The 23,677-nt window shown below is 41.7% G+C and overlaps 1 protein-coding gene across 1 annotated transcript in view; it reads left to right on the forward strand.

The window, feature by feature from the left end:
• Nucleotides 1-13,337: 13,337 nt before the first annotated feature.
• The window catches only part of LMNB1 (lamin B1), a 52,845-nt gene continuing 42,505 nt past the window's right edge, over nt 13,338-23,677 (forward strand). Inside the window, exon 1 of the mRNA XM_027606705.2 lies at nt 13,338-14,066. Within this exon, the coding sequence (XP_027462506.1) occupies nt 13,708-14,066 (359 nt within the window). The 5' untranslated portion in view covers nt 13,338-13,707. The remainder of the gene's footprint in view (nt 14,067-23,677) is intronic.

Below are 23,677 nucleotides of genomic sequence, written 5' to 3' on the forward strand. Positions count from 1 at the left end.
TCCACATTGCATTATTTTTCAGGTAAATAGGAAAATCATAATTCTTGTCTGTTAATAGCTGGTCTGTATTTGTTTACCAGTTAGAAGTTTCACTCTTTTTATTCCATGAAGTCTCAAAATTTTAATCTGCTTCACTGATGTCCTATTTTTCTGACATCTTTAATAAGTGATGACATCTGAGTTGTCATTGCTGCCTCATATCAAAGGTACTTCTCACCATTTCCTGTGGCTTTATACTGAAATGTACTATATTTACTTAATGATTTTATATCCCACCGCTGTCCCCAAAACCCCAAAGTGGTGACAGAGACTCAGTGCGGAAACTAGGTGCTTGCCTATCCTTAGACAATTGTCAATTACAAAACAAATTGGATTCCAGACCTAACGATTTTCCTGGGCAGAGATGTTTCCAGTAAGATAACAGGCACCAGTGACAGAGAGCATTGCTCGTGGGAGGGGAGAGAAAGTGATTTGTGGAATTTCCTTCAAAATTTTAGAAATTCATGGTCCAGGCTGCTGCTGAAGCCTGTTCTTATCTCTTGCTAGGAGAGGCAAAGGATTCTGACCTCCCCAAGCCATAGGATGCAGAAAGAAGCTGGTGCGGTAGAGGAAAGGGAGGCCAGCCAGATGGTGGAGGCATGGAGAGCAGGGAGGAGTAAGGGTGAGGGTTGGGGTGCTAATTAGCTTTTCTTGTCTCACCAGCAGTCTGTGGCAAGCAGATGGCTACACCCTTAACACTACCCTTTTCCTGGCCAGGACGCAGCAGTGGTTGATCTTGTGGTCGTGCAGAGAGTGTGCATTTTTTTTTCCCTCTTCAAAACGTGGAAGTGGTAGAGGGACACACAAAGTCAAAATCTAAGTTTAAGTATTATATGATCTAAGAAAACTAGATCTTATCTCCTTCTATCTTTTGCAAGATGCCCATTAACTAGGTGCCAACTGATGTTTTGATAACATTAACTAAAAGACATGTATTCTTTCTGTTATAAAAATCAATCCAAACCAATCAAACTATGCCTGAATATCCAAATAATTATCAATAAAATGACAAAAACTGGCTAAGAAGTCTAAACTCAACAAACATAGCATGTTGTGTTTGGAGAGAGGTTGACTTAGAGATAATTATAAAAAGATTCAGGAGCGCACATGTCAGAGGACCTAACATTGGCTTTTCCTTACATACTCTGTCAGTTTCTGTGTGGTGGGAACTGTGTCTTGATTACTTCGTAGTTTCTCTAGAGCTGGCCATACTGGTACTCACTGAAAGTTTGTGAAATGGAATTAAATTCTAGTAAGTCGATTGCTACATGTACTATGCAATATTTGTATAGGTATTGACTCTCTACCAAGATAAACATTAGTGAGCATGACAAAGTAAAACAGTTAACATTTTGAAAATGCAGTGTTGTAAGAGGCACTGATTTTTCTCAGTACTGGTATAATGTTCTAATACGCTAAGTGGAATAGAAGCTTTTAAAATTGGGAAGTAAAAATTCTAATATCTCTTTTTGTAGAGGAAAGGAATAAGTACTTACTTAGCCCTGAATAAGTACCACATACACTGTGTGTACATTAATGTTTTCAATCCTATCAACATCCCTGTGAGGCAGTTCTTTCTCTGGTTTTTACAAATGAGGAAATGGAGCTTCACAGATGTTAAGTAAGTTGCTAGGGGTCACACGGCGTGTGACTATGCAGGATTCACACTTGGATATTCCTGATTCTAAAGCTTGCGCTGTCCTGCCTTTATGCTACCTAAACCCTAACATATCTCCATTGGTTTCCCCAAATATTCTCAGTTTTCTTTGTTTAGCGATCGGTCAAATCAGCCTCTGAAGTGTTCTCGGTGTTCTTTCTCTTTGCCTGTCCCAATGGCAGAAGAGATCAAGCATCTAGCTATTCGACTGCTTAATCTCCTAACGCAAATCATTTGGGGGAGTTTAAGAGACAAATGGGAGGAGAAAGTGTATTTCTGGTGATCCAGAACAGAGCACTAATTCTGATCCTAACATGCAATTCTGTATCTCCCTTCCACCGAATTTCCAAGCTTTCACATTCACTTATGTTTGCTAATACATGATACATGTATCTTACTCTTGTATGTGATATTTATCCTATTGGCTGAACATCTTTTAGATGTCCCAGCATATCTGATGTTAACCAGATTCCATTTGGGGTGGATGATATATCTATGGTTCGCTTACTCATTGCTTTAGCATGCACATTTAATTTTTAAAATATGCATTTTAAAAAAAATATGCATTTTTAAACAAGTGGTTCATTTCCTGAAATTTCTTCATCAACAATCGTGACCAAAGTTGGAGGAAGCATGTGAGATGACATAGTAAACCTGAAACTGAAATAGGCTATTTGTGTTTAAGGAGAAAAACCTTTCCATTATATCTTATTATTGATGACTCTTAGTACTACTTTATCAATAATAGGGACTAAAATAAATGTTACAGATCACATTCTTACTTTCAGACAAGAATAATAAAAAAATAAGTTTTCCAAATGGAATTCTTACAAAGTCTTTAAATCATTGTTTTGAGATGTTTTAAGTCTATCTTTTGACTCATGACTACCAGAGTCCTTTGCTCAAAGGAAGTATGCAGAAGTATCTCTTAGGTAATGCAGACTCATGAAAAATGAGAGATTGGTGAAGGCCAGGGTACTTAGATCATCCCTTGTTGTATATTGCTCTACTCAAATAAGGGGGCCCATGAACAGAAAAGTAACTGTATTTCATCATCTGCAGTGTCTCCCAAGGACATTCATCTGCCGTAAAGAGTCTTATGATTTGGTTGAAATGACAGACCCAAAAGCAATATGCTAGGTTCTAAATGACTGCTCTAGATGATAATGCCATAGGAGTTCATAGAAGGAATGACATTTTAAATATTTGGGGGTGAAGCCCACATTTTGGATCCCTTTTACTTTTGAAAAGAAAAATGCTGGGCTCACTCCTGTGACTTCCCTATGACAATTGAGACCTCTTTTCTCCATTGCTCACTTTGAGTTCAGCCCAATTTAAATCTCTTTCAGGAAGTATATAGTAAATGACAAAAAACTCAGAGGTTAAGATTAGAGAAATGAAACCAGTTTCTTTTAAATGACAAAGGGTTTCTGAAAACCTCATCAAGGAGCTGATTCAAGTCACCACAGGGTGATTTTTCCAAGGGGATGTCACAGCGGAACTTTTCTGCAGTCATGGCTGACATGGTGGGCTATCTGACCCAGTTACTTCTGACAGGTAATTGTATACTCGCTTATATGGTTCTGGCTGTAATTCAAGAGCCCCAGCGAGACCAAGGGCAGGAGCCGTGTGCTCTACTTCCTGTCTGTTCTCCACAGCAGTGTCTCATAACGTTGTCATCCCGTGAGCTCCTGTGATAAACACAAAATTCTCATCTGCCCCCTCAAATTGAAAAAAACCCTTAGAGGCAGGCGGATTTCTGTCTTCCCCCACCACAGCCAGTTTAAAAAAAACAATTATTTTCAAACAAAGCCCGTTTGGCTGAGAAAATTTAGTAAAAAATTTAAAATAGATATTATTGAAATTACAGGTAATTTTTTGGCTTTTAAAATATAAAATATAAAATTATAATATTAAATAGCTTTTATAAGTCTCCCTTCTCCTAATCCCCCTTTTAAAAATTACTTTTTCACTCTTACTGAATTAAACTTACAGTGTGCCTTCAGTTGTTTAGAAAGTTGTTATGTTATTAAAAGAATTCAGGTCCCTGGATTGCTAGAGATCAGTATTTGTATGTGATCAACAGAATGATCAATGTCCAAATATGTAATCTTACAAAGTAAAATGAATATAATAGTGAAAAGCATAATTTCATAGGTACAAACTACTTTTTTAGATTTCTTTCTTTCTTCTTTATGAAGTTCTCAGTTTTGTAGTATTCATATTCCCATATATTCCAATCTTTCCAAGACCAAAATGAGAAAGTTCTCTTTAAGTCACTGGTTTCAGCCTGAACAACTGTGTCTTCATTACTCAAATACATCTTATATTATTTTCTTATTTAAAAACTTTTTTAAAGATTTTATTTATTTGTTTATTTGAGAGAGAGAGAAAACGCAAGTGGGGGGAGGGGCAGAGGCAAATAATGTCAAGCAGACTCTGTGCTGAGTGCTAAACCTGACATGGGGCTTGATCTCATGACCCTGAGATCACCACCTGAGCTGAAATCAAGAGTGAGGTGCTTAATTGACTGAGCTGCCCAGGCACCCCTTTAAAAAATTTTTTAATTGAAAAAAATAATAAAAAATTTAATTGAAGTTTAATTAACATACAGCGTTATATTCATTTAAATTCATCTTTTAAATCTGATCAAGTCACTTCTTAAAAAAATGACTGTGTACAATTTCTGTCTCCTGAAGAAATCACACAGGTATTAGAGTCCACAGAATATTTAGAACTCAAGCAACAAGTAAGGTGGAAACTTGTTTATTTACAAAAAATTTACAAAGTACATCTCAGGAGTTTTATAATCTAATCTATAAGAGACCAGAATATGTTTATTTTTATTGTGGTAAAATTTACATATAGTGAAATGCACATGTTAACTGTATAATTTAGTGAGCTCTTGATAATTTTGTCCACATACCCATGAACTTATCATTCCAGAAAGTTCTTCAATGCCCCCTTCCAATCAATTCTCCCCCCTTGGACATCCACTGTTCTGATTTCTTTTACAAAGATTACACTTATTTGTTCTTGAATTTCATGTAAATGAATCATATAAAATGTACTTTTTCTATTGCTCAATATTAATGTTCGTGAGATTTATCCACATTGTTGAAAGTATCTGTAACTCATTCTTTTTAATTGCTGAGTGGTCCTTATACCATGATTTATTTGTCTATTCTCTCGATGGGCATTTGGATTGTTTCCATTTTGGGCTATTATAAATAACGCTAGTATACTAGCGAAAGACTCTGCAAGTCTTTCAGTAGCCATGTGCTTTCATTTGTCTTGGGAGCAGAATTGCTGGCCTGCAGGGTAGGTGCATTTTTAACTTGATAAGGAACAGTTTCTGAAGTGGTTGTACTCTCATAAGCAATATAGGAGAGTTTTAGTTGCTCCTTTACTCAACATATATGCAAATCAATGAGGTCTCTAATTACTTTTCTATGTCTTGTCTTTCAGAGACTTTAACAGAATACTTTTGGTAGCATTAAATCCCAGGTGTGCCTACTCAACATTCATTAATACATATACTTTATACAAAATACAGAGTCATCTAGTTCTATCCCTGAAAAATTGGGTGTGTAAAGCTAATTTTTTGGTAAAGCAAATCACTTACTGAAGTAAGTCTTCCCCTACTTTGATGTCTAGTTCAAATTCTCTTTTTCCACAACATTCTCTCATGCTGCTCTGGACTGTGGGGATTTATTCATTCTCCAGATTTTAGCAGCCCCGGTGATTTGAACTTGTCATCAACGTCACTCCTTTGGACCTACATCATTCATAGCTTGACTGATTCACCTACTTATTCTGTGTATATATTTCATTTCATTTTTTTTTCAAGATTTTATTTATTTATTTGAGAGAGAGAGAGAGCATGTGCGGGGGAATGGGCAGAGGGAGAGGGAGAAGCAGACTCCCCGTTGAGCAGGGAGGCTGATGTGGGGCTCAATCCCAGGACCCTGGGATCATGACCTGAGCTGAAGGCGGACACTTAACCGACTGAGCCATCCAGGCACCCCTACATATTTCATTTTTACACACACAATACCTTTACTGAGGGAACGAATCACAGTTCACACTTAAAAAAATATTTCTTTCATAGGCTACAGTGTAATGCCTTGCACACAGGAGTTACTCAACAAAATTTCCTGCTTAATTTGTTTTCTACCTTAGGTTAGCCTTAGGCAAGGCATTAACACAGTTTAAGTAACTTACTTGTTTTAATTATATGACAATTTCCTTAATTCTCCATTTTTCTTGACCACTGGAAGCTGGGCCTAAAGTTAATTGTTGATGAAAATCTGCCTCCTTTACCACTTTACTAATTCCTAGTTTAAAGCACCCTCTCCACAGCGTGGTCTGAAATAAAAAGCACACCATAGGAGATTAGGGAGTCCATCTGGGGTTTCCCTCTAATTCTTCCTGGGGCCTGTGGTTTGCCATTTACAGTTCTGAACAAAGTACCGGATTCATCTTCCAGTCCCTGGAGGCTGAAATTCTTCCAAGCCCAGCTCAGAGATCATCTGTTTCCAAGTGGGGTCTTCCTTCTCTGGTACAGAGGGCTGTCTGGTCCTTGATGCACCTGCACCTCTTTGTTCACACCTCCTTTTTAGTACCTGGCACTTTGAGGCAGAATTTATTTATGTTTGCCTGTCTTCAACTGGACTGTTGGGCTCCTCAGAGCAGGGATCATGTACCTCCGTCACCCGTGCTCTGCATGTAGTAAATTCTCCACGAATGTTCGATGAATAAATGCATGGATTCATGAGTAGATGAATATGACTTTTTAGGTATCCTAAACCTTTAAGAAGTTATATTTTAACTTTATGTATGTACGTATATATGTATGTAAAGTAAAGTAAAGTATGTAAAGCTCTATGCCCAATGGGGGGCTTGAACGCATAAACTCAAGATCATGAGTTGCATGCTCTACTCACTGAGCCAGCCAGGCACCCCTGTATTTTAACATTCTAAATTTTTTTATTTTTTTAAAGGATTTTATTTTAGAGCTGGGGGAGGAGCAGAGGGATGAGGAAACTCCATGCTGAGCACAGAGCTGGATGCAGGGCTCCATCCCACGACCCTGAGATCACGACCTGAGCTGAAACCAAGAATTGGCTGGTCAACCAACTGAGCCACCCAGGCTTTTAAAAATATGCAAATCTCTGGAGAATTTTAGGCAAGAAAGGGACTGCTTAGGTTAATTCTCTCGCTCTATTTTCATGAGGTAGACACATACCGTTTTTGTTTGTCCAGCATCCATTCATCACTTTTTGGGATGCATTCCTCATTCTTTATGGAACCCATCCCATGTGGTTTGGTGATTATAGCCTTGACCTCCAATCTCCCTGTCCCCTGCCTATCAATGCGCTGGATTTTGGCCTCGGCTTGGCCAAGGAGGACATAGTAATTGGTTCAGGGCTGAGCACACGACCAGAACAAGCAATCAAACCAGTTTTCCTGAGATTTGTTCCTTTGTGAGCTACTAGGAGAACTTAGGCTTGCAGTGCCCAGAAGTCAGCTTTTCTAACTTGTGGAGAAGAGCTTGTGTTGGAAAAAAAGTTACTGGTGGAGAAAAGCAGTGCAAAGAGATACAGGGGACTATTTGATGATGGGGATTGAAATCTCCTAGTGGCCTGGACCAGTTTAGATTTATATTTCAATCACGTTCAGGTTTAATACCCCTCAGATTTTTCATCCTTCCAGTCCTGCCTGAGATTGAGTCTAAGCCCAGGGAGATTTTTTTTTAAGTGTCTAATTCCTTTTTTTTTTTTTTTTTAAAGATTTTATTTATTTATTTGACAGAGAGAGAGAGCACAAGCAGGGGTAGTAGCAGGCAGAGGGAGGGGGAAAAGCAGGCTCCCCACCGAGCAAGAAGCCCGATGCAGGGCTTGATCCCAGCACCCCGGGATCATGACCTGAGCTGAAGGCAGACGCTTAACCCAATGAGCCACCCAGGTGCCCCAGTCCAGGGAGATTCTTAACAGCTGTAGGGAGAGCCATCTGCTTTTTGGTTTTGCTCAGTCTCTACTCTGTACTGGCCTTTTCTAGATGTGGTTCTTGTGGTTCCTGAGCTCGTTGGCCTCTGTCACTTCTGTCCATGGTGCTTCTGCTGAATTGTGTATGGCTCCACCATGCCTCGGGTGGGCCTGTTCACCCAGGTCATTCTGTAACGTCCCTCTCCCACTGATTCATTTCAATCTGTTGGCTTTTCCACCCCCCCCCCACATCTTCTTATGGACATAGGGAAGGTATCTTAGGATTCTCCAAAGAAACAGATTCAACAGGATATGTATATATAGACAAAGAAATTTAAGGAATTGGCTCATGTGAATAGGGAGGTGAGCAAGTCTAAAATCTGCAGGCTAGGTTGGCAGTCTGGAGACCCAGGAAAAGCCACTGTTGCAGTTCAAGGCTGAAGGCTGTCTGCAGTTAGAATTTCATCTTCCTTGGGGGAGGTCAGTCTTTTGTTCTTTTCAGGCCTTCAGTGGATTGGACAAGGCCCACCCACATTACGGAGGGCAATCTGCTTTACTCAAAGCCCACTGATCTAAATATTAATTTCATGCAAAACGCCCTCACAGAAACATCCGAATAATGTGTGATCACATATCTGGGCGCTGTTGCCCAGCTCCACTCAACACACAAAATTGACCATCACAGAAGTTTAGACTATTCGACATTTCTTTTATTGCTCCTATACCCCTTGCTGCCATTTTTTTTGAGGCTGCTACCATGGTTCTAGAGAAGGCTGCTCTTGGATTCTGCTCTGCCGCAGCAACAGGAAGACAACAGGGAACTTTGTTGTGAGGCACAAACCATCTCTATTCTTGGATCTTCAACTCCTACCCTCAACTTAGCCCAGGGGTGGGACAAGAGACGGTGACTCCCACAAACTCTCCTTCCTTCCCCAGTCAGGAGGCTCTTATTGGAGAAGAGATGGTAGGGATGGGAAAATGGAATGGAGGGAACTCGTTCAGCCAGACCACCTTTCTTTTCAAATCTTTTCCTCTACCTATATCAAAACTATTAAACTTAAAAACTGAGAATGGTGTGATTGTCTTTAGTCCTGGTTTTACAATGGCAGCCTGAGAAGAATGGTACCCCAAGATTGTGGTAATGAAGAACACGTGGACATCTGGTTGAAAATTCATTCTTTTATTTTAGTACATCAACTATGGGAGTATCATATTTTCCTTTTCATCTGCTTTCTTGAACTCAGCTGTAGGGTCAGGAAACAAAGATATTTTAGGTGAGAAAAGTCTCACCTCTTTAGTTTAAATTTAAATGAATACATTTAAATGTTATTGGGTAGGGATAAAACCATCCATCAAAGACTAAAGACTTGATCATGAAAAAGGAAAGCCCTTAACTTTTGAGTAGGGTCAGTTCCAATCAGAGTAGAAACAGCCGAATTATGTATAAATATACCTTACACTTTGACTTCAGTCTTTTTTATTTTTACCACTCTAAAAGTAAAGATGCAGAATATAGGGGGAAGGGGCATACCTTTGTAGGATTAAAAAAAAAAACTGTTAAAAACCAGATGCATAAATACTAATTTAAGAAATGCTTTAAAGACAACCTAGAGGGGAGAGGGGTAGGGGGATGGATTAGTCCAGTGATGGGTAATAAGGAGGGCACGCATTGCATGGAGCACTGGGTGTTATATGCAAACAATGAATCATGGAACACTACATAAAAAAAAATTAATGAATTAAAAAAGACAACCTTTATAAGTAAAGCAGCATTATGACCATAATTTGGCATAAAATAAAACTGAAATGCAAGAACGCAAATTGGTTTCTCTTTTCAAATAAATTCTAAGTTATCACTAAGACAGAATCACTGGGTTAAAAGAACTCTGCCAATTCTACTTTTGCCAAATATCCAGATCTCAATAAGCAATTTGGAAAATGACTTTGAGCAGTATGTAAATTTCATGCAGCTTTGCTAAGAGAACAATGCTTTTGAAGATGATAAAGACATCTTTAAAACTCTTTGGCTCTTTTTAAAATACAAAAATAAAAATTAGAGTTTGAAGGGATGCTGGATAGTCACTCAACCTTTTGAAAAATGATTTATTGTTATGCTTTCATGAGAACTGGAAACAGTATTAACTTTGCCAAGTGTATTAAATAGAAACAATGTGGCCTAGTAAAAGACCATGTATAGATTTATTTCTTCTTGCATTTATTCAGCGATGGTATTCAGTGATCCTATATATCGAGGAGATACCACTTAGCAATATTTTTCATTTTGTGCTTCAGCCCTTGCTAGCCCATTTGTTTGCACTGCATGATCCGCTCTCTGCCACCTGTCTCTCTCCCTGCACAAATTGGGTTACTGTGAGCTTTCACTATCTCCTTCCTTTCTTCCTGCCTCCCCATCCCCCATCCTAGTCGGGGGCCCCTTCTGTCCAGGTATGATAGGTATCCTGTATTTTGCTGTCTCAGATCCAAATGATATACAGAAAGTAGGGCAAATGTCCAATAAGTTGTCTCTATGTCATGAGGTAGCTCTGTGCCGTGGGAAGAGTGTTGAAGAGGGAAACAATGTCATGGCAGGTTGAGGCTTGGTGGGGATATTATATATATATACGCCATATATACATGGCCTAACCAATAATCAGAACATGTGCCCTGACAAGAAAGGGACAGTTTATTTATTCTATTTTATTTTTTAAAGATTTATTTATTTGACAGAGAAAGACACAGCAAGAGAGGGAACACAAGCAGGGGGAGTGGGAGAGGGAGAAGCAGGCTTCCTCCAGAGCAGGGAGCCCGATGTGGGGCTCGATCCCAGGAACCTGGGATCATAACCTGAGCCAAAGGCAGACGCTTAATGACTGAGCCACCCAGGTGCCCCGAAAGGGACAGTTTAAAGGAAAAACAGGGCAGCATATTCGAAATCATGATTGCCCTTGTAAATGAAGCAGCACTGTCCCCAAACTTACATACTGTTACCTCTCTTCTAATTAATTGGGGAAGACATTAGCAGTGATGGGATTACGGGACTTACATAAATGAAGAGGGCTGGACAAACTTATTACGAAAGAACAGGGGGAAAATACTCAAGGTACAGTGTTAGGCATGAGAATAGCCAAGAGAATAAGGGAAGTGTATGTTTAGTCAAGTACCTGACCAAATGTTTGCATGATTGCTTTAGTATTATGGCTAAGAGATTTTCCATTTCCCCCCATTTTTAAAAATTGCTTTTGATTGGAGACATAGAATTACTACTAGGAAGAGTTACTAGGGGTGCTTGGGTGGCTCAGTCAGTTAAGTGTCTTCTTTGGAGTTAGGTCATGATCTCGGGGTCCTGGGATTGAGCCCTGCATCTGACTCCCTGCTCCGCAGGGAGTCTGCTTCTCCCTCTCCCTCTGCCCACCACTCGTGTGCTCTCTCTCCCTCTCTCAAATAAATAAAATCTTAAAAAAAAAAAAGAATTACTAGCCATCCCATATTATATGTCTAAAATGTAATCTTTACAAACCTGCTGCAAGGTAGGAATCATCCCCATTTTCCTATAAGGAAACCAAGGAATAACTTCCATAGTTACACAGCTAGCAATAGCAAATCCTTAACTGTCTGACTCCAGTGTCTTTGTTGTTTCAGATGAGAGGACATAACCTGAGTCTCCTAAACACAATCTGAAATTGAGGGATTCTATCAAGAGAAAGCTTCATGGGCTTGAGAGTAACAGAGAACATGCCTGAAATCACTGCACATCCAGTTTGGACACTTCAAAAGTGTAAAGAAAATATTTAAAAATATTTTTTAAAAGGCCGAGGCAAAGGGGAGATGGCGTGAAAACCAAACCATCCGGGTAGTGGAAAGGGCCTCCAGGAGGTGGGTTTACATTCCAGGGCTAGAGTCTACCACCTTGGATCAGCGCTCACCTTCCTTAGTAATTTGTATTTTCACCAGTAATTTGGATTTTGAAGACCTACTTAAGTTATTAAAACTGTCTGAATATTTGCTTTTAAACTAACATCAACTTCAAGATACAAGCCTTTCAAGTCTTTCTCACCGAGGTATTTTAGATAACAGGCCAGAAAGGAGAACCATTAATGAGATCATCTTCGCTCAGGGTGCCCAGAAATCCCTCCAGGGTGATATGCAGCCTGGTGCCCTTCACTAATTCTTATGTACACGACTTGATTAATATTTAAAGAACATCCTGGTCTTCATTTCTACCATTATTAAGGTAGCTAACCTGTCATTACTCTACAGATGGGTTCCCACTAGATTATGAGGTGGCCTTCTAGGTTATAGTTCAGGGCGAGGCTCTGGCGTCAACTGAAACTGGGTTCAAACGACGTCCTGTCCCTCCCCGGCAGCCTTAAGGAAATTCGTCTATTAAATGGGTGAATTTTCGAAGGGAAATAATACAGTTCCCCCACCACAGAGCGGCCGTGTGGACGGATAACCTACAAAAAGCCCGGTGCAGGGCGCCTGGGCGGCTCAGTTGGTTAAGCGACTGCCTTCGGCTCAGGTCATGATCCTGGAGTCTCGGGATCGAGTCCCGCATCGGGCTCCCTGCTCGGCGGGGAGTCTGCTTCTCCCTCTGACCCTCCCCCCTCTCCTGTGCTCTCTCTCATTATGTCTCAAAAAAAAAAAAAAAAAAAAAAAAGCCCGGTGCAGGGCACCGTAAGTTCCGGCAAACGTTAGCCTGAAAGTAAAAACTTTTCAAAGCGATTAATGGACATTCTACTAGAATTAGTTGTCAGTTACATTTTGGGGGATCATTTCTTTTTTTTAAGCAAGAAGTCAATTTCTACTTAAATCTGCACACGTTTAAGATTTTGATGCACTGGATTTTAGTGAAGCAAGACAATCTGGCATCTTGTGCGGGTTCCTTCACACGTTAATGTCACTTGCGACCCCAAGTCAGGGTTTCTGGCTTTTCTGTGACTCGGTCGCTTCAAGACACGCACGCATACGTCGATTTGACAGCGAGGAGGTGCTGGGATACACCGTTTTCCCTCCGAGAGAAAAATAAAGGCTTGCATTTGGCACCGGCGCGCGGCGGGTTTTGAACCTCGAACACCAGAGCCCATTACGTAACTCCATAGCGCCCGGGCCTCCTTTGTAAGCCCCGAGCCCCGTCCGCCCGGGCGGGGATAAGGTTACAAAGTCCGCGGTCGTCCCGGCCTCTAGGAGCTTTGCGTGTGGCTGTTACGGCCGTTGATGTTTGAATTTCCCTGAACCGCTGGGTGTAGGCGGCGGCGCGGACCCGCCCCGGAAAACCTCGGGGCTCCTTCCCGCCACTCGCAGGCCCGGCCCCTCCGGGGGTCCTCGCGGGGTGGCGGGAAGGCCCGGCCGCCGCTGGTCCCTGGGCCGCCGGGCGAGCAGTCCCCGGCGCCCCACTCCACCGCCCTCAGCGCTTCCCCAGCCACGCCCAGCCCCGCGCGCCAGGCGGACGGTTGCCCGAGGCTCCGATTTTGAATTTACAGGCCCGGCCCCCGAGAAGCGGAGCGCGCCGCCGGCTCTCCATTGGCCGGCGACGGTCACGTGGAGGTGCCGGAGCGCGCCGGCCATGTTGGAGAGTGCGGCGCCACTGCCCGCGCCACCTCCGCCCCCCGCCGCCCTGCTCCCTCCCCCTCGGCCCCCCCCCCCCCCGAGTCGCTCCGCGCCGCCTGAGAGGAAACAAAGTGCTGCGGGCGGGAGACTCGGCGGCGGCGCGTGGACCCTGCTCGGCCTTCTCGGTCACCCTCGCCCCGAATCTTCCCGAGTGTGTGTGTGAGTGTGTGCGCGTATTTTCTTACAAAGGGCAGTTTACGATTGACTGATTGGCAGTCTTTCCCCTTTGCCCTTTGTGCTGTAACCCGGCTCCCGCCGACCCAGGTGCTTCTCCCTTCCCACGCCGGCTTCTCCGCGGGCGCGGGTCGTCGGTTTGTGCCTTCGGTCTCCGCTTCTCCCTCTGCATCCCTCTCCGTGTCCCGTGCTGCCCGCGGCCTCCCCGCTCTGCTCCGCCCGCCAGTCGCCCCGCCGCCCGCCATGGCGACCGCGACCCCCGTGCCGCCGCGGTCGGGCAGCCGCGCCAGCGCCCCCGCTACGCCGCTGAGCCCCACGCGGCTGTCGCGGCTGCAGGAGAAGGAGGAGCTGCGCGAGCTCAACGACCGGCTGGCCGTGTACATCGACAAGGTGCGCAGCCTGGAGACGGAGAACAGCGCGCTGCAGCTGCAGGTGACGGAGCGCGAGGAGGTGCGCGGCCGCGAGCTCACTGGCCTCAAGGCGCTGTACGAGACCGAGCTGGCCGACGCGCGACGCGCACTAGACGACACGGCCCGCGAGCGCGCCAAGCTGCAGATCGAGCTGGGCAAGTTCAAAGCCGAGCACGACCAGCTGGTCCTCAAGTGAGTGCCCGCCTGGCGGCCGCGTTACCTCACAAAACAAGCGGGGGGGCTCAAGCTCGGGGGGGGGGCGGGAGAGCCGGGCCAGGTGCCTACGCCCTTCGGAAGGAGAATCGAGTGTTTCTTAGCGGGGACAGGGATCGCGGAGGGGGCTCGAATTGTAGCGACGGTGCGACCGGGATGCACATTTCCGTCTCCCGGCTACCGCGCAGGGCAGGGCGAAGCGTGCACCTGAGGCCGCCAAGGAGGAGCGGCCGGCTTCGGGCCTCGCACCCCGAGATCTAGAAGGGTTCTCCGGCGGGGACGCCCGGCGGGGCCCCCGTGCGGGGTGGTGGCGTCTGGGCGCGCGCTCGAATGCGCGCTCTGGTTTCCGGCCGGACGGGAGACAAAGCGGCTGGTGGGTTTGCGGTGCAGGGATAGCCGGCCGGGGAAGATGGGCTGCCCTCCTCAAGAATGAATGAGCTCTGCGCGGGCGGAGAGAGGAAGGGGAGGGACCTGCCTCCCGCTTCCCGGTCTCCCGGGGGTGGGTCCCGCTTTGGCGCGCTCAGTCTGGGCCCTGTGACATTTTGCGATCGTTCTACGCCTGCCTTGGGCGGGGAGGGAGGGGCGGGGTCTAAACTGCGCGCCTCTGCCCGCCCAGGGCAAGTTGGGTTTTTAAGCTCTTCAGCTTTCTTCGGGGAAGGGTGTCCTGTCTTTCTGCAAAGTCAGGCGCAGGTCCCCTTGGGTGCTTTTGTGGACCTGACGACGAAAGCTGGGGTTTTGCATGTCATGGCCACCGTTCTCCGATCCGCGGACTTCCTACCACCCCCCCCCCAGCAGCAGTCTCCTCCCCGAGCTTGTGCACCCCTTTAATGTAGTCACTTGGGTCTTCTGGTACTGGAGAGACCTTTTCAAGCCCCCGCGTCTGTCATTGTGATTAACGACCGGCCAGGGCTGGGGAAAGGGTTGTTGTTTTGAGTGTGAAGTGTTGTGGAGAGGTTGAGTTTGTAATTATTACGCCTAAGGGGGTCTGAGTTTTCAGTCCGGGGCGTAAGGATAAACTTGCAAGGCTTTGCTGAGCCTACCTTGACTTTGCGGTGAACAAAATGGCAAATTATAATCAGTACGCAACTATGTCATGCTTTAGATATTTGTTAAATTTGCTTCCGGAACTCATGGTCTCCATCCTGCATTGTCCGTTGAAATTTCTGGATATGTTTGACTCTTGACTTTGACTCTGCCCATGAATGTCTTTCTGTGTGTGTCTGTGTGAATGCCCTTGTCTCAATCTCTGTGATTTTGTATGTGTGCATCTTTACTTCTCCACCTTATTAATATTTGAAAAATGGTTCATAAAAAGTAAGTGCACTTGATAAAAAATAATTGTAGATTGGCTTATAGTGAAAGATGGGTGACATTCTGCTTTTTCCAGGAGGCAGTTGTGTTTAGCTCTTTTTGTTTTTATTTATTTGGGTGTTTAGTTTCATAACTCAAAAATAAGCTTATTTTTCTATTTCTTGGATTTACCAACCTTTGGAGTCATCTTTTGAAGTGGGTCATTTCACTCACTCCACTGACCATTTTTTTTGTACTGTCCAATTTCTGTATTTTTTTGTCATTGAATTTCTTCATATCCTAGATGTCATTGCGTGTAATGACTTGCCATTACTGTATGTACCACTAAGAAAAAAAAATCAGAACCAGCTGTGTAGGATCCATCCTGTTGGACCCATTTCTGTTTCAGAGATGTTAAATGTGACAGATTACGTATCTGTTATGTGCCAGTCACTGTTCTATGTGCAGAGATTACAGAGATTTTTAAATAAATTTAAGTAAAGAAATTACTGATCTCATGTTGCTGAGTACGGCTCGGCAATACCCAGCAAATGGATAAAGGTCCTGTTTCATCTAATCTGAAGCATTTTGGTGCTGATGCTTTTATAATCTTTTCAAAAGTTAACAGCGTTTTTCAGGCGGTAACAAGACTGCCACCTGGCTGACTGTAGTTATAAAATGGTATGTATGGAGGGGGAGGGGGAAATGGAGGGAGGGAGTCAAAACATACACACAGTTACAAGATAAATAAGTACGAGATATGTAATGTATAACACAATGTCTATAGGTCATCATGCCATATAATATATAGGGAAGTTAAGAGGCTAAATGCTAATGGTTCTCATCACAAGGAGAATTTTTCTCCCTTTTTTCTTCTTTTTGTATCTACATGAGAAGATGGATATTAGTTGAACCTATTGTGTTAATCATTTCTCGTTATATGTTAATCAGACCATCATGCTGTATGCCTTAAACTTACACAGTGATGTGTGTCTATTTGTCAATTAAAGTGGAAAAAATGCTGTGTATGGGTTGTAAGATGCATGCTAGTTTCAGCAAGATAAAAAGTGAAGAATATGTGTATTAGAATCGATAAAATAATGTTTGTGGTATAATAAGTAATAACAGGTATTAGAGGAATAAAAATAAAGCATGGTGGGGCGCCTGGATGGCGCAGTCAGTTAAGTGTCTGACCCTTGGTTTCGTCTCACATGATCTGGTAGTGAGATCTAGTCCTGCTGTGTGAAGAGTCTGCTTGGGACTCTGCCTCTCCCTCTGAGCTCTCTCTCTAAAATAAATAAATCTTTAAAAAAAAAGTAGAGGAGGGTGAAGGGATGGTGTGGTTAAGGAAGGCCTGCTTAGGGATTGAAAATTGAAAGTAATACCCCTTGAGATATCCTTTAGTGTGCTGGGATTAAAAATACATTTTTAAAATCTGTATATGTATTCCTTTTGTCCGCATCAGATGCATTTTCTTTTCTAACATGCCATCGATTGCTCAAAATATGCCACGTTTTACTTCGTTTGAGGTTTCAACACTGATATTTAAAAATTTTTTTTTAAAATATTTTATTTATGTATTTGAGAGAGAGAGCTCATGCATGAGGGGGAGGTAGGAGAGGGGAGGGGCAGAGGGACAAGCCAACTTCCCACTGAGTGTGAAGCTTGGGATCAGGACCTGAGCCACAGTCAAACGCTTAACTGACTGAGCCACCCCGGTGCCCCACTCCTGATATTTTGGGTACAATTTTGTCCCTAAAATGGCCTTTTCATTTGTCTTGTTGACTAAAGAAGACTTTTTAAAGATATGTAATTGTAATATCCTTTACATAACTATTCTTTTTTCCCCTGAGCCTTTCTGCACTTAAGACATGTTGTGCAGCTGACATCCTAGGAATCAACCTGATTTAGACCCAGTTTCCCCTAGATCACATATTTTCCTTTCCTTGGTGTCTTACCTCATTTTGTTGGAGAATGATGTTGGAGGGCATCTTAAGTAACTTTACTCAGAAAAATTGGCAGGATGTAAACTCTCTGAGTCCTGTGTGTCTGAAAGTAACTGTTTTGTCTCATGCTTGATTGATAGTTGGGTTAGGTATAGAATACTGGTTCAACATTTTTTCCTCAGAACTTGGGAATTATATTGCTCCATTGTCTTCTAGCGTCCAGTGTTGTCATCTCTGATGCCAGTCACAGTTACTTTTTTTTTTTTAAAGATTTTATTTATTTATTTGATAGAGAGAGAGAGTGAGAGCAGGAACACAAGCAGGGGGAGTGGGAGAGGGAGAAGCGAGCTCTCCGCTGAGCAGGGAGGGAGCCTGATGCGGGGCTTGATCCCAGGACCCTGGGATCATGACCTGAGCTGAAGGCATATGCTTAACAACTGAGCCACCCAGGTGCCCCCCCAGTTACTTTCTTTTGGTAATTGCTTTTGCCTTTCCTCTGTGTAAGCTTTGGAATTTTCTTTTATCTTGATTTTCTGAAATTGCATGGTGGTGAGCCTAGGAATGGATATTTCCATTATGCATTCTTACTGTTGCCAATAGTTTCTTTTTATTTAAAGCCTTGATCTTTATTTAGCTCTGGGAAACTTACTTTATTCCATACCTTTCTGTGCTTTGTTTTCTTTGTTCTGTGGTGGAGATGTTGAACACTTCTGTCTCATAATTTTTTTCCCCATTCTCAGAAATTATTGTGACTCTTCTCTAGGTCAATAGTGACATTGTAAAGGCTGAAGTCATACTTTTAATTCCAAGAAATCTTTTTGTACAGGTATTCTCTTTCATTCACTTTGTTTCTGTTTTAAGGATGCATTATTTTCTTTATTCTGTCTGAGGATAATACTTAGGATTTTCTTTTTTTTTTAATTCTTTTCTGTTTACTGGATTATCTCTTTTTCCCTCCCTGGTCACTTGATCCTTTTGTTTGGTTTAGTTTTTTTTGCAAGTGATTTTTGTCATGTGCATGATCCTTGGTTGTCACCATTTATAAATGAATGGTTGAGCATCACTGCTTTGTTGTTCAGGTAGCTCCTTCCCTGCCTTTTCTGATGCAAGGACAAATTAGGACCTCTATGTATGAATGGGCTGTGCCCTTGGCTAACTTGTTGGAAAGCCTGTAGGGTAGGATATGCTGCGGAGGATCAGGTGCAAAGCTGTTCCATGAGTTAATGGCCCCATTTTGAGTCTCCCTCACTTTCCCCCGTAGTCCTTCTATGCATGTTTTGTGGTATGTATTTTTATATACTCTTCATCTTCTAGAAATTTGTTGGAATGTCTGCTGATGATCCCTTCCCAATTCACTTTGATGCTATAGGTTTATTTCATGTGGCATACTTAACTGCCTTTTTATTAGGGTATAGTGGGGTGGCTAATGCCTATATGTAGAAATCTTGCAAATCGTTTAATTTTGACCAAAATTGAAGTATAATTTGTAAGATGAAAAGGAAGAAACTTTTTGTCTGTTTGGGTCCATTTAACTCTTTTGTTTGATAATTATTTTCTGTTTTTAGTTTTTTATTTAGAGTCTTTGTAATTAGTGTATCATGTAGGTGGGTTAAGAAAATTATACATTCCAGGAGCGCCTGGGTGGCTCATTCCGTTAAGTGTCTGCCTTTGGCTCAGGTCATGATCTCAGGCTCCTGGGATTGAGCGCCACCTAGGGCTCCCTGCTCAATGAGGAGTCTGCTTGTCCCTCTCTCTGTGCCCCCCCCTTCATGCTCTCTCTCTCTTGCTTTTTCTCTCTCGATAAATAAAATCTTAAAAAAAACTACAGATTCTAAAATTACTTGGTCCCTTTTTGGTTCCTCAGCACACAGCATACCTCAAAGATGGAAGAATTCGTGGAGACCCTTGGTCCTGCTGGAGAGAATTTGACAATAGCTTCCAAACACTTGGTCTCTCACAGAAAAACATCTCAGATCTAAGATATAGCTACTCTGATTCAGTCCAAACATACTTATATTGATTGGAAACTTTTTTGGGCAACAATTTCTAAGAATGATGATGAGTGCTATCAGTCAACACTTTAAACAAAAAGGGAAGATTGATTCAGTCCAAACGTACTTACATTGATTGGAAATTTTTTGGGCAACAATTTCTAAGAATGATGATGAGTGCTATCAGTCAACACTTTAAACAAAAAGGGAAGATTGACATTGAGAATTTCAGTATTAACTAATTATACAGGGAAGCTAGATATAAGAGAATTAAATCTGTTGGTCGGTAGTTCAGTAATTTATTTTGTGGGTGCACTTTTTTTTTCGGTGATACAGGTTCCCAGTTTTTTGTGTAAAATCCTTAAGGCCAGGTGTGTTCTGGAAGTAAAAACACTTTGAATTTTAAGAAGGTAATGTGCATGTACTGTATAGGATATCCCCAGTGGGGTCTGGGGGGGGTAGCACTCCATTGTGAAACAGATATTTCTGCGAGGAAAGATATTAATAGTTATAGTAAGTGGAGAAAGATGACTAAAAATAGCCTCATGTCCATTTAGGTCAGGTTTTATCAGCAAATGAATTAACAAAAATTTTAGGTTTTAGAAACTCTGGAAGTGCATATAGGAGAATATGGATTTGTGTTTTTATTTTTTAAAAAATATTATTTATTTATATATTTTAGAGGGAGAGCACATGAGTAGGAGTTGTGGGAGGGGCAGACTGGGAGGGAGGGAGAGAGCTTGATCCCATGACCCTGAGATCGTGATCTCGGCCAAAAACAAAAGTTGGACACTGAACTGATTGGCCACCCAGGTGTCCCTGGATTTGTGTTTTTAAACTGATTGATTTTTATTAAGTTCACTGGATTCATCAGGTTCTAGAAGTTGTCTTTTATTCCTCATTTGTTTTGTGGTAGATTTTAAAACTTGAAAAGGTGCAAAATTAACTCTAAAGTAAAGTTTCTCTTTGAGAGTTATGAATTAATTAGGAAAGTGGTGATGGGGGCTCACTGGTATATAACATAATGGATGCTGTAGGGTTGTTTAAGATGCTGAGCCAATTTTACTGTCCCTTCATTTGAAAAAATTAAAAAGAACATCTCTTGAAATAGTTTCATGTTTTATAGGTATTAGGGCTCAAAGCCACTGTTTTAAAATTAATCTTTGAGATAATGTACAAAATCTAATGATTTAAAGCATAATTTCTTGCCTTTTCAAAACAAATGGTGCTTCTTTTTAAATATAATTAAATGAAAATAAAAGTCCATTTTTTGTCCAAAGAGTATAATGTTGACTGTGTTTCTTCATGGTACATATACACCTGAAGATTTGTTGACTTTCCGTCTCCAGTCCCAAGCACCATTGCTTTGAGGAAGATGGATTTGTGGTTGAGGGATTAAACCTTATTTGTATATTTCTTTGGGCAAAATAACATTCTTTTGATTTTGCTCTGTTATTACATCAGTAAGGAAACTTCTAATGGGAAATTTGGATTTGCGTGTTTTCATTTAAAAGTGCCTACTGGTACTTACTTGCTGCTAACAAATATATTTGGGGCACTGTCAGTCACAAAAGCATGAGATTGGGTGGTATCAAACAGGAGCACTACATGAAGTTGCAGCTTCTTATTTTTTGTGACTTGGGGCAGGTACTTTAATTCTTTGAGTCTGCATTTCCTCATCTGTATAATTAGGGTTAGGAGTGAGTAGTAGTTTTCGGAGTCTCAGGAAGAATTAAGAAACTTAAACCATTTTTTAGCCTGTTATTTACTTGTGTCATAATAATGGATGAATTTTTATCCAGCAGTATTTGTATAAAATATTGCTAATATTTTAGCAAGGAAAATTGCTAAAACTGTAGCCATTTTAAAGAGTACTGAAATGTAAATATAAAATAATTTTTCCTATTACTTTCCTAGTGGGGAGGGGCATTGGAATTTACTATATATTTGGACTTAGTACATGTATATACTTCCTTTGTTGGCTTTCTACATATTTTAGTCACTGATGGAATTAAATATAGGAAATGTCATAGGGTAAACAACTCTGCAGGCTTGTTTTAACATTCTTCTTCAGTTTTCAAACCTAAAATACTAAATGCTAATCTGCTTTAGGGAATTTTTCTTTGTACATAGGATGATTAGTTGAAAAACAGAAACCTTCATGTTTTACTTGTGTTTTGTTCATGTCCTTATTTTTCTCTGGTAGAAACAAGTTGACAGTAACACCTGGCCTTAATACAGGAGCTATAAACCTGCATGCTAAAGTTAATTTTCAGGGGAATAAATGGAAGGATGAAACCCCTAGAACTGGTGGTAAAGTCTAGGAAGCAAATCCTAAGTAATTAAACTGTCATAACACTTCCTTCCTGTGCTTTCAAAGGATGTTTGGTAGAGCAAGATATCTTTTGGAGTTGTTGGAATCTAATCCCTAGGTTTAATCTCTTCAACTAGATAATCTTTTAGTGTACCCAGATTCAAGAAAGTAAACATGGAGTGAAAGATAAAGCATCATAAAAATATGCTGTTGATTCTTTTTTTCCCCCTCTGCACAATCTGTTAATATTTGTTCTTTAATTTGTCCAGATGACATCACCTCTGGTATGTCTGAGTTAGAGATCTTTAGAATTTTATATCATAAGTGTAGGTCTGTTTTCATTCACAAATAGTGAGATTGAGGCTGAGGCGTCGAGTGATGGGAACCTAACTGAAGTTCCCAGTTATTACTGGGATCTAAGGAAGTTTCCTAATCAGGGTTTTTAACTTCTTTTTTTCACTGTACTTCTGTGAGAAGGGGATTGTGTGTTGGCTGTTATATTTGGGGAAATTTTAAAAAATGAGCTTTTTTTATTGTACAAAAAATTATTATATTTTATGGAAAATTAGAAAAGACAGGTGAACACCAAGAGGAAAATTAAAATCACCCTTAGTTCCGTAAAAAAGCTCTGAAGTTTTTCTGTTAATATCCATATTATTATTATTATTATTTTTTTAAGATTTTATTTATTTATTTGAGAGAGAATGAGAGATAGAGAGCACGAGAGGGAAGAGGGTCAGAGGGAGAAACAGACTCCCCGCTGAGCAGGGAGCCCGATGCGGGACTCGATCCCGGGACTCCAGGATCATGACCCGAGCCGAAGGCAGTCGCTTAACCAACTGAGCCACCCAGGCGCCCTAATATCCATATTATTAACAGAAAATGTTTTTTTTAACAAAATTTTATTCTTGATAAATACTGATATGTAACCTTTTTTCATGCAGCACTATTTTGTGAATATCTTTACATGTCAGTAAATGTACTGTACTATCATTTAACACATTTTAAAGATATATTGGTAACTTCATTGGTCACTTAGCTTACAGTGACCAAGGATGTACGCTTCAGGGTGCCTGGGTAGCTCAATCCGTTAAGGGTCTGCCTTCGGGTCAGGTCATGATCCCAGGGTCCTGGGATTGAGCCCCTCATCGGGCTCCCTGCTCAATGGGGAGCCTGCTTCACCCTCTCCCACACCCCCTGCTTGTGTTCCTGCTCTCGCTATCTCTCTTTCTGTCAAATAAATATATAAAATCTTTAAAAAAAAATAAGGGTATACGCTTCACAGTGACTATATATCTACCCAATTTCTCAGAGGCCATTAGAGCACCACGATTATCCTCTTCTCTCTTGCTGACAATATAACAGGTTTTTTCTTCTGGTTAACTTAATGGTTAAATGTTAACTAGTTTACTGGTTAAATGTTAACCACTGGGTAAAGTAATTACCATTTTGCCAATTTTTGAAGCACAGATGAGTGTCCATTTCCTGTTTAGAGGAATTTAATTTTAATTTTGGAAATTTTTTCTAGTTCTTTTTTTTTTTTTCAAGAGAGGGGAGAGGCAGAGAGAGAGAGAATCTCAAGCAGGTTCCACACCTAGCACAGAGACTGACATGGGGCTTGATCTCAGGACCAGGAGATCATGACTTGAGCCGAAATCAAGAGACTTACCCTTAACCAACTGAGCCACCCAGATGTCCCAAGTTCTTGATCATTTTTATATCATAATGCTAATGTTGTTGGCATAAAGGAGTCAAACAGTCAAAACTCACGTTACGATCTTAGGTTTTTGCTGATATTTTTGGTGTAGGCCTAGATGATAAATACTGTTTTCCTTAGCTAATCTGTTTACTTGGTCCTGTTTGCCTTCACTGCATTTGGATTTATTGAACACAGAATTAGAATGCTTTTGCTGCTAGAAGAGGTCTTGGATAGTGCAATCTAAACCAACTCATTTTGTCGTTAAAGAAATTGAGACCTACGGAGATTAAAGTACTTGTGCAAGATATAGGACAGAAAGTGCTAACATTGACTTTGTGCTTACCGTGTTC

This window comes from Zalophus californianus, chromosome 5 (genome assembly GCF_009762305.2).
Source record: "Zalophus californianus isolate mZalCal1 chromosome 5, mZalCal1.pri.v2, whole genome shotgun sequence".
In the NCBI taxonomy this organism is placed as follows: domain Eukaryota; kingdom Metazoa; phylum Chordata; class Mammalia; order Carnivora; family Otariidae; genus Zalophus; species Zalophus californianus.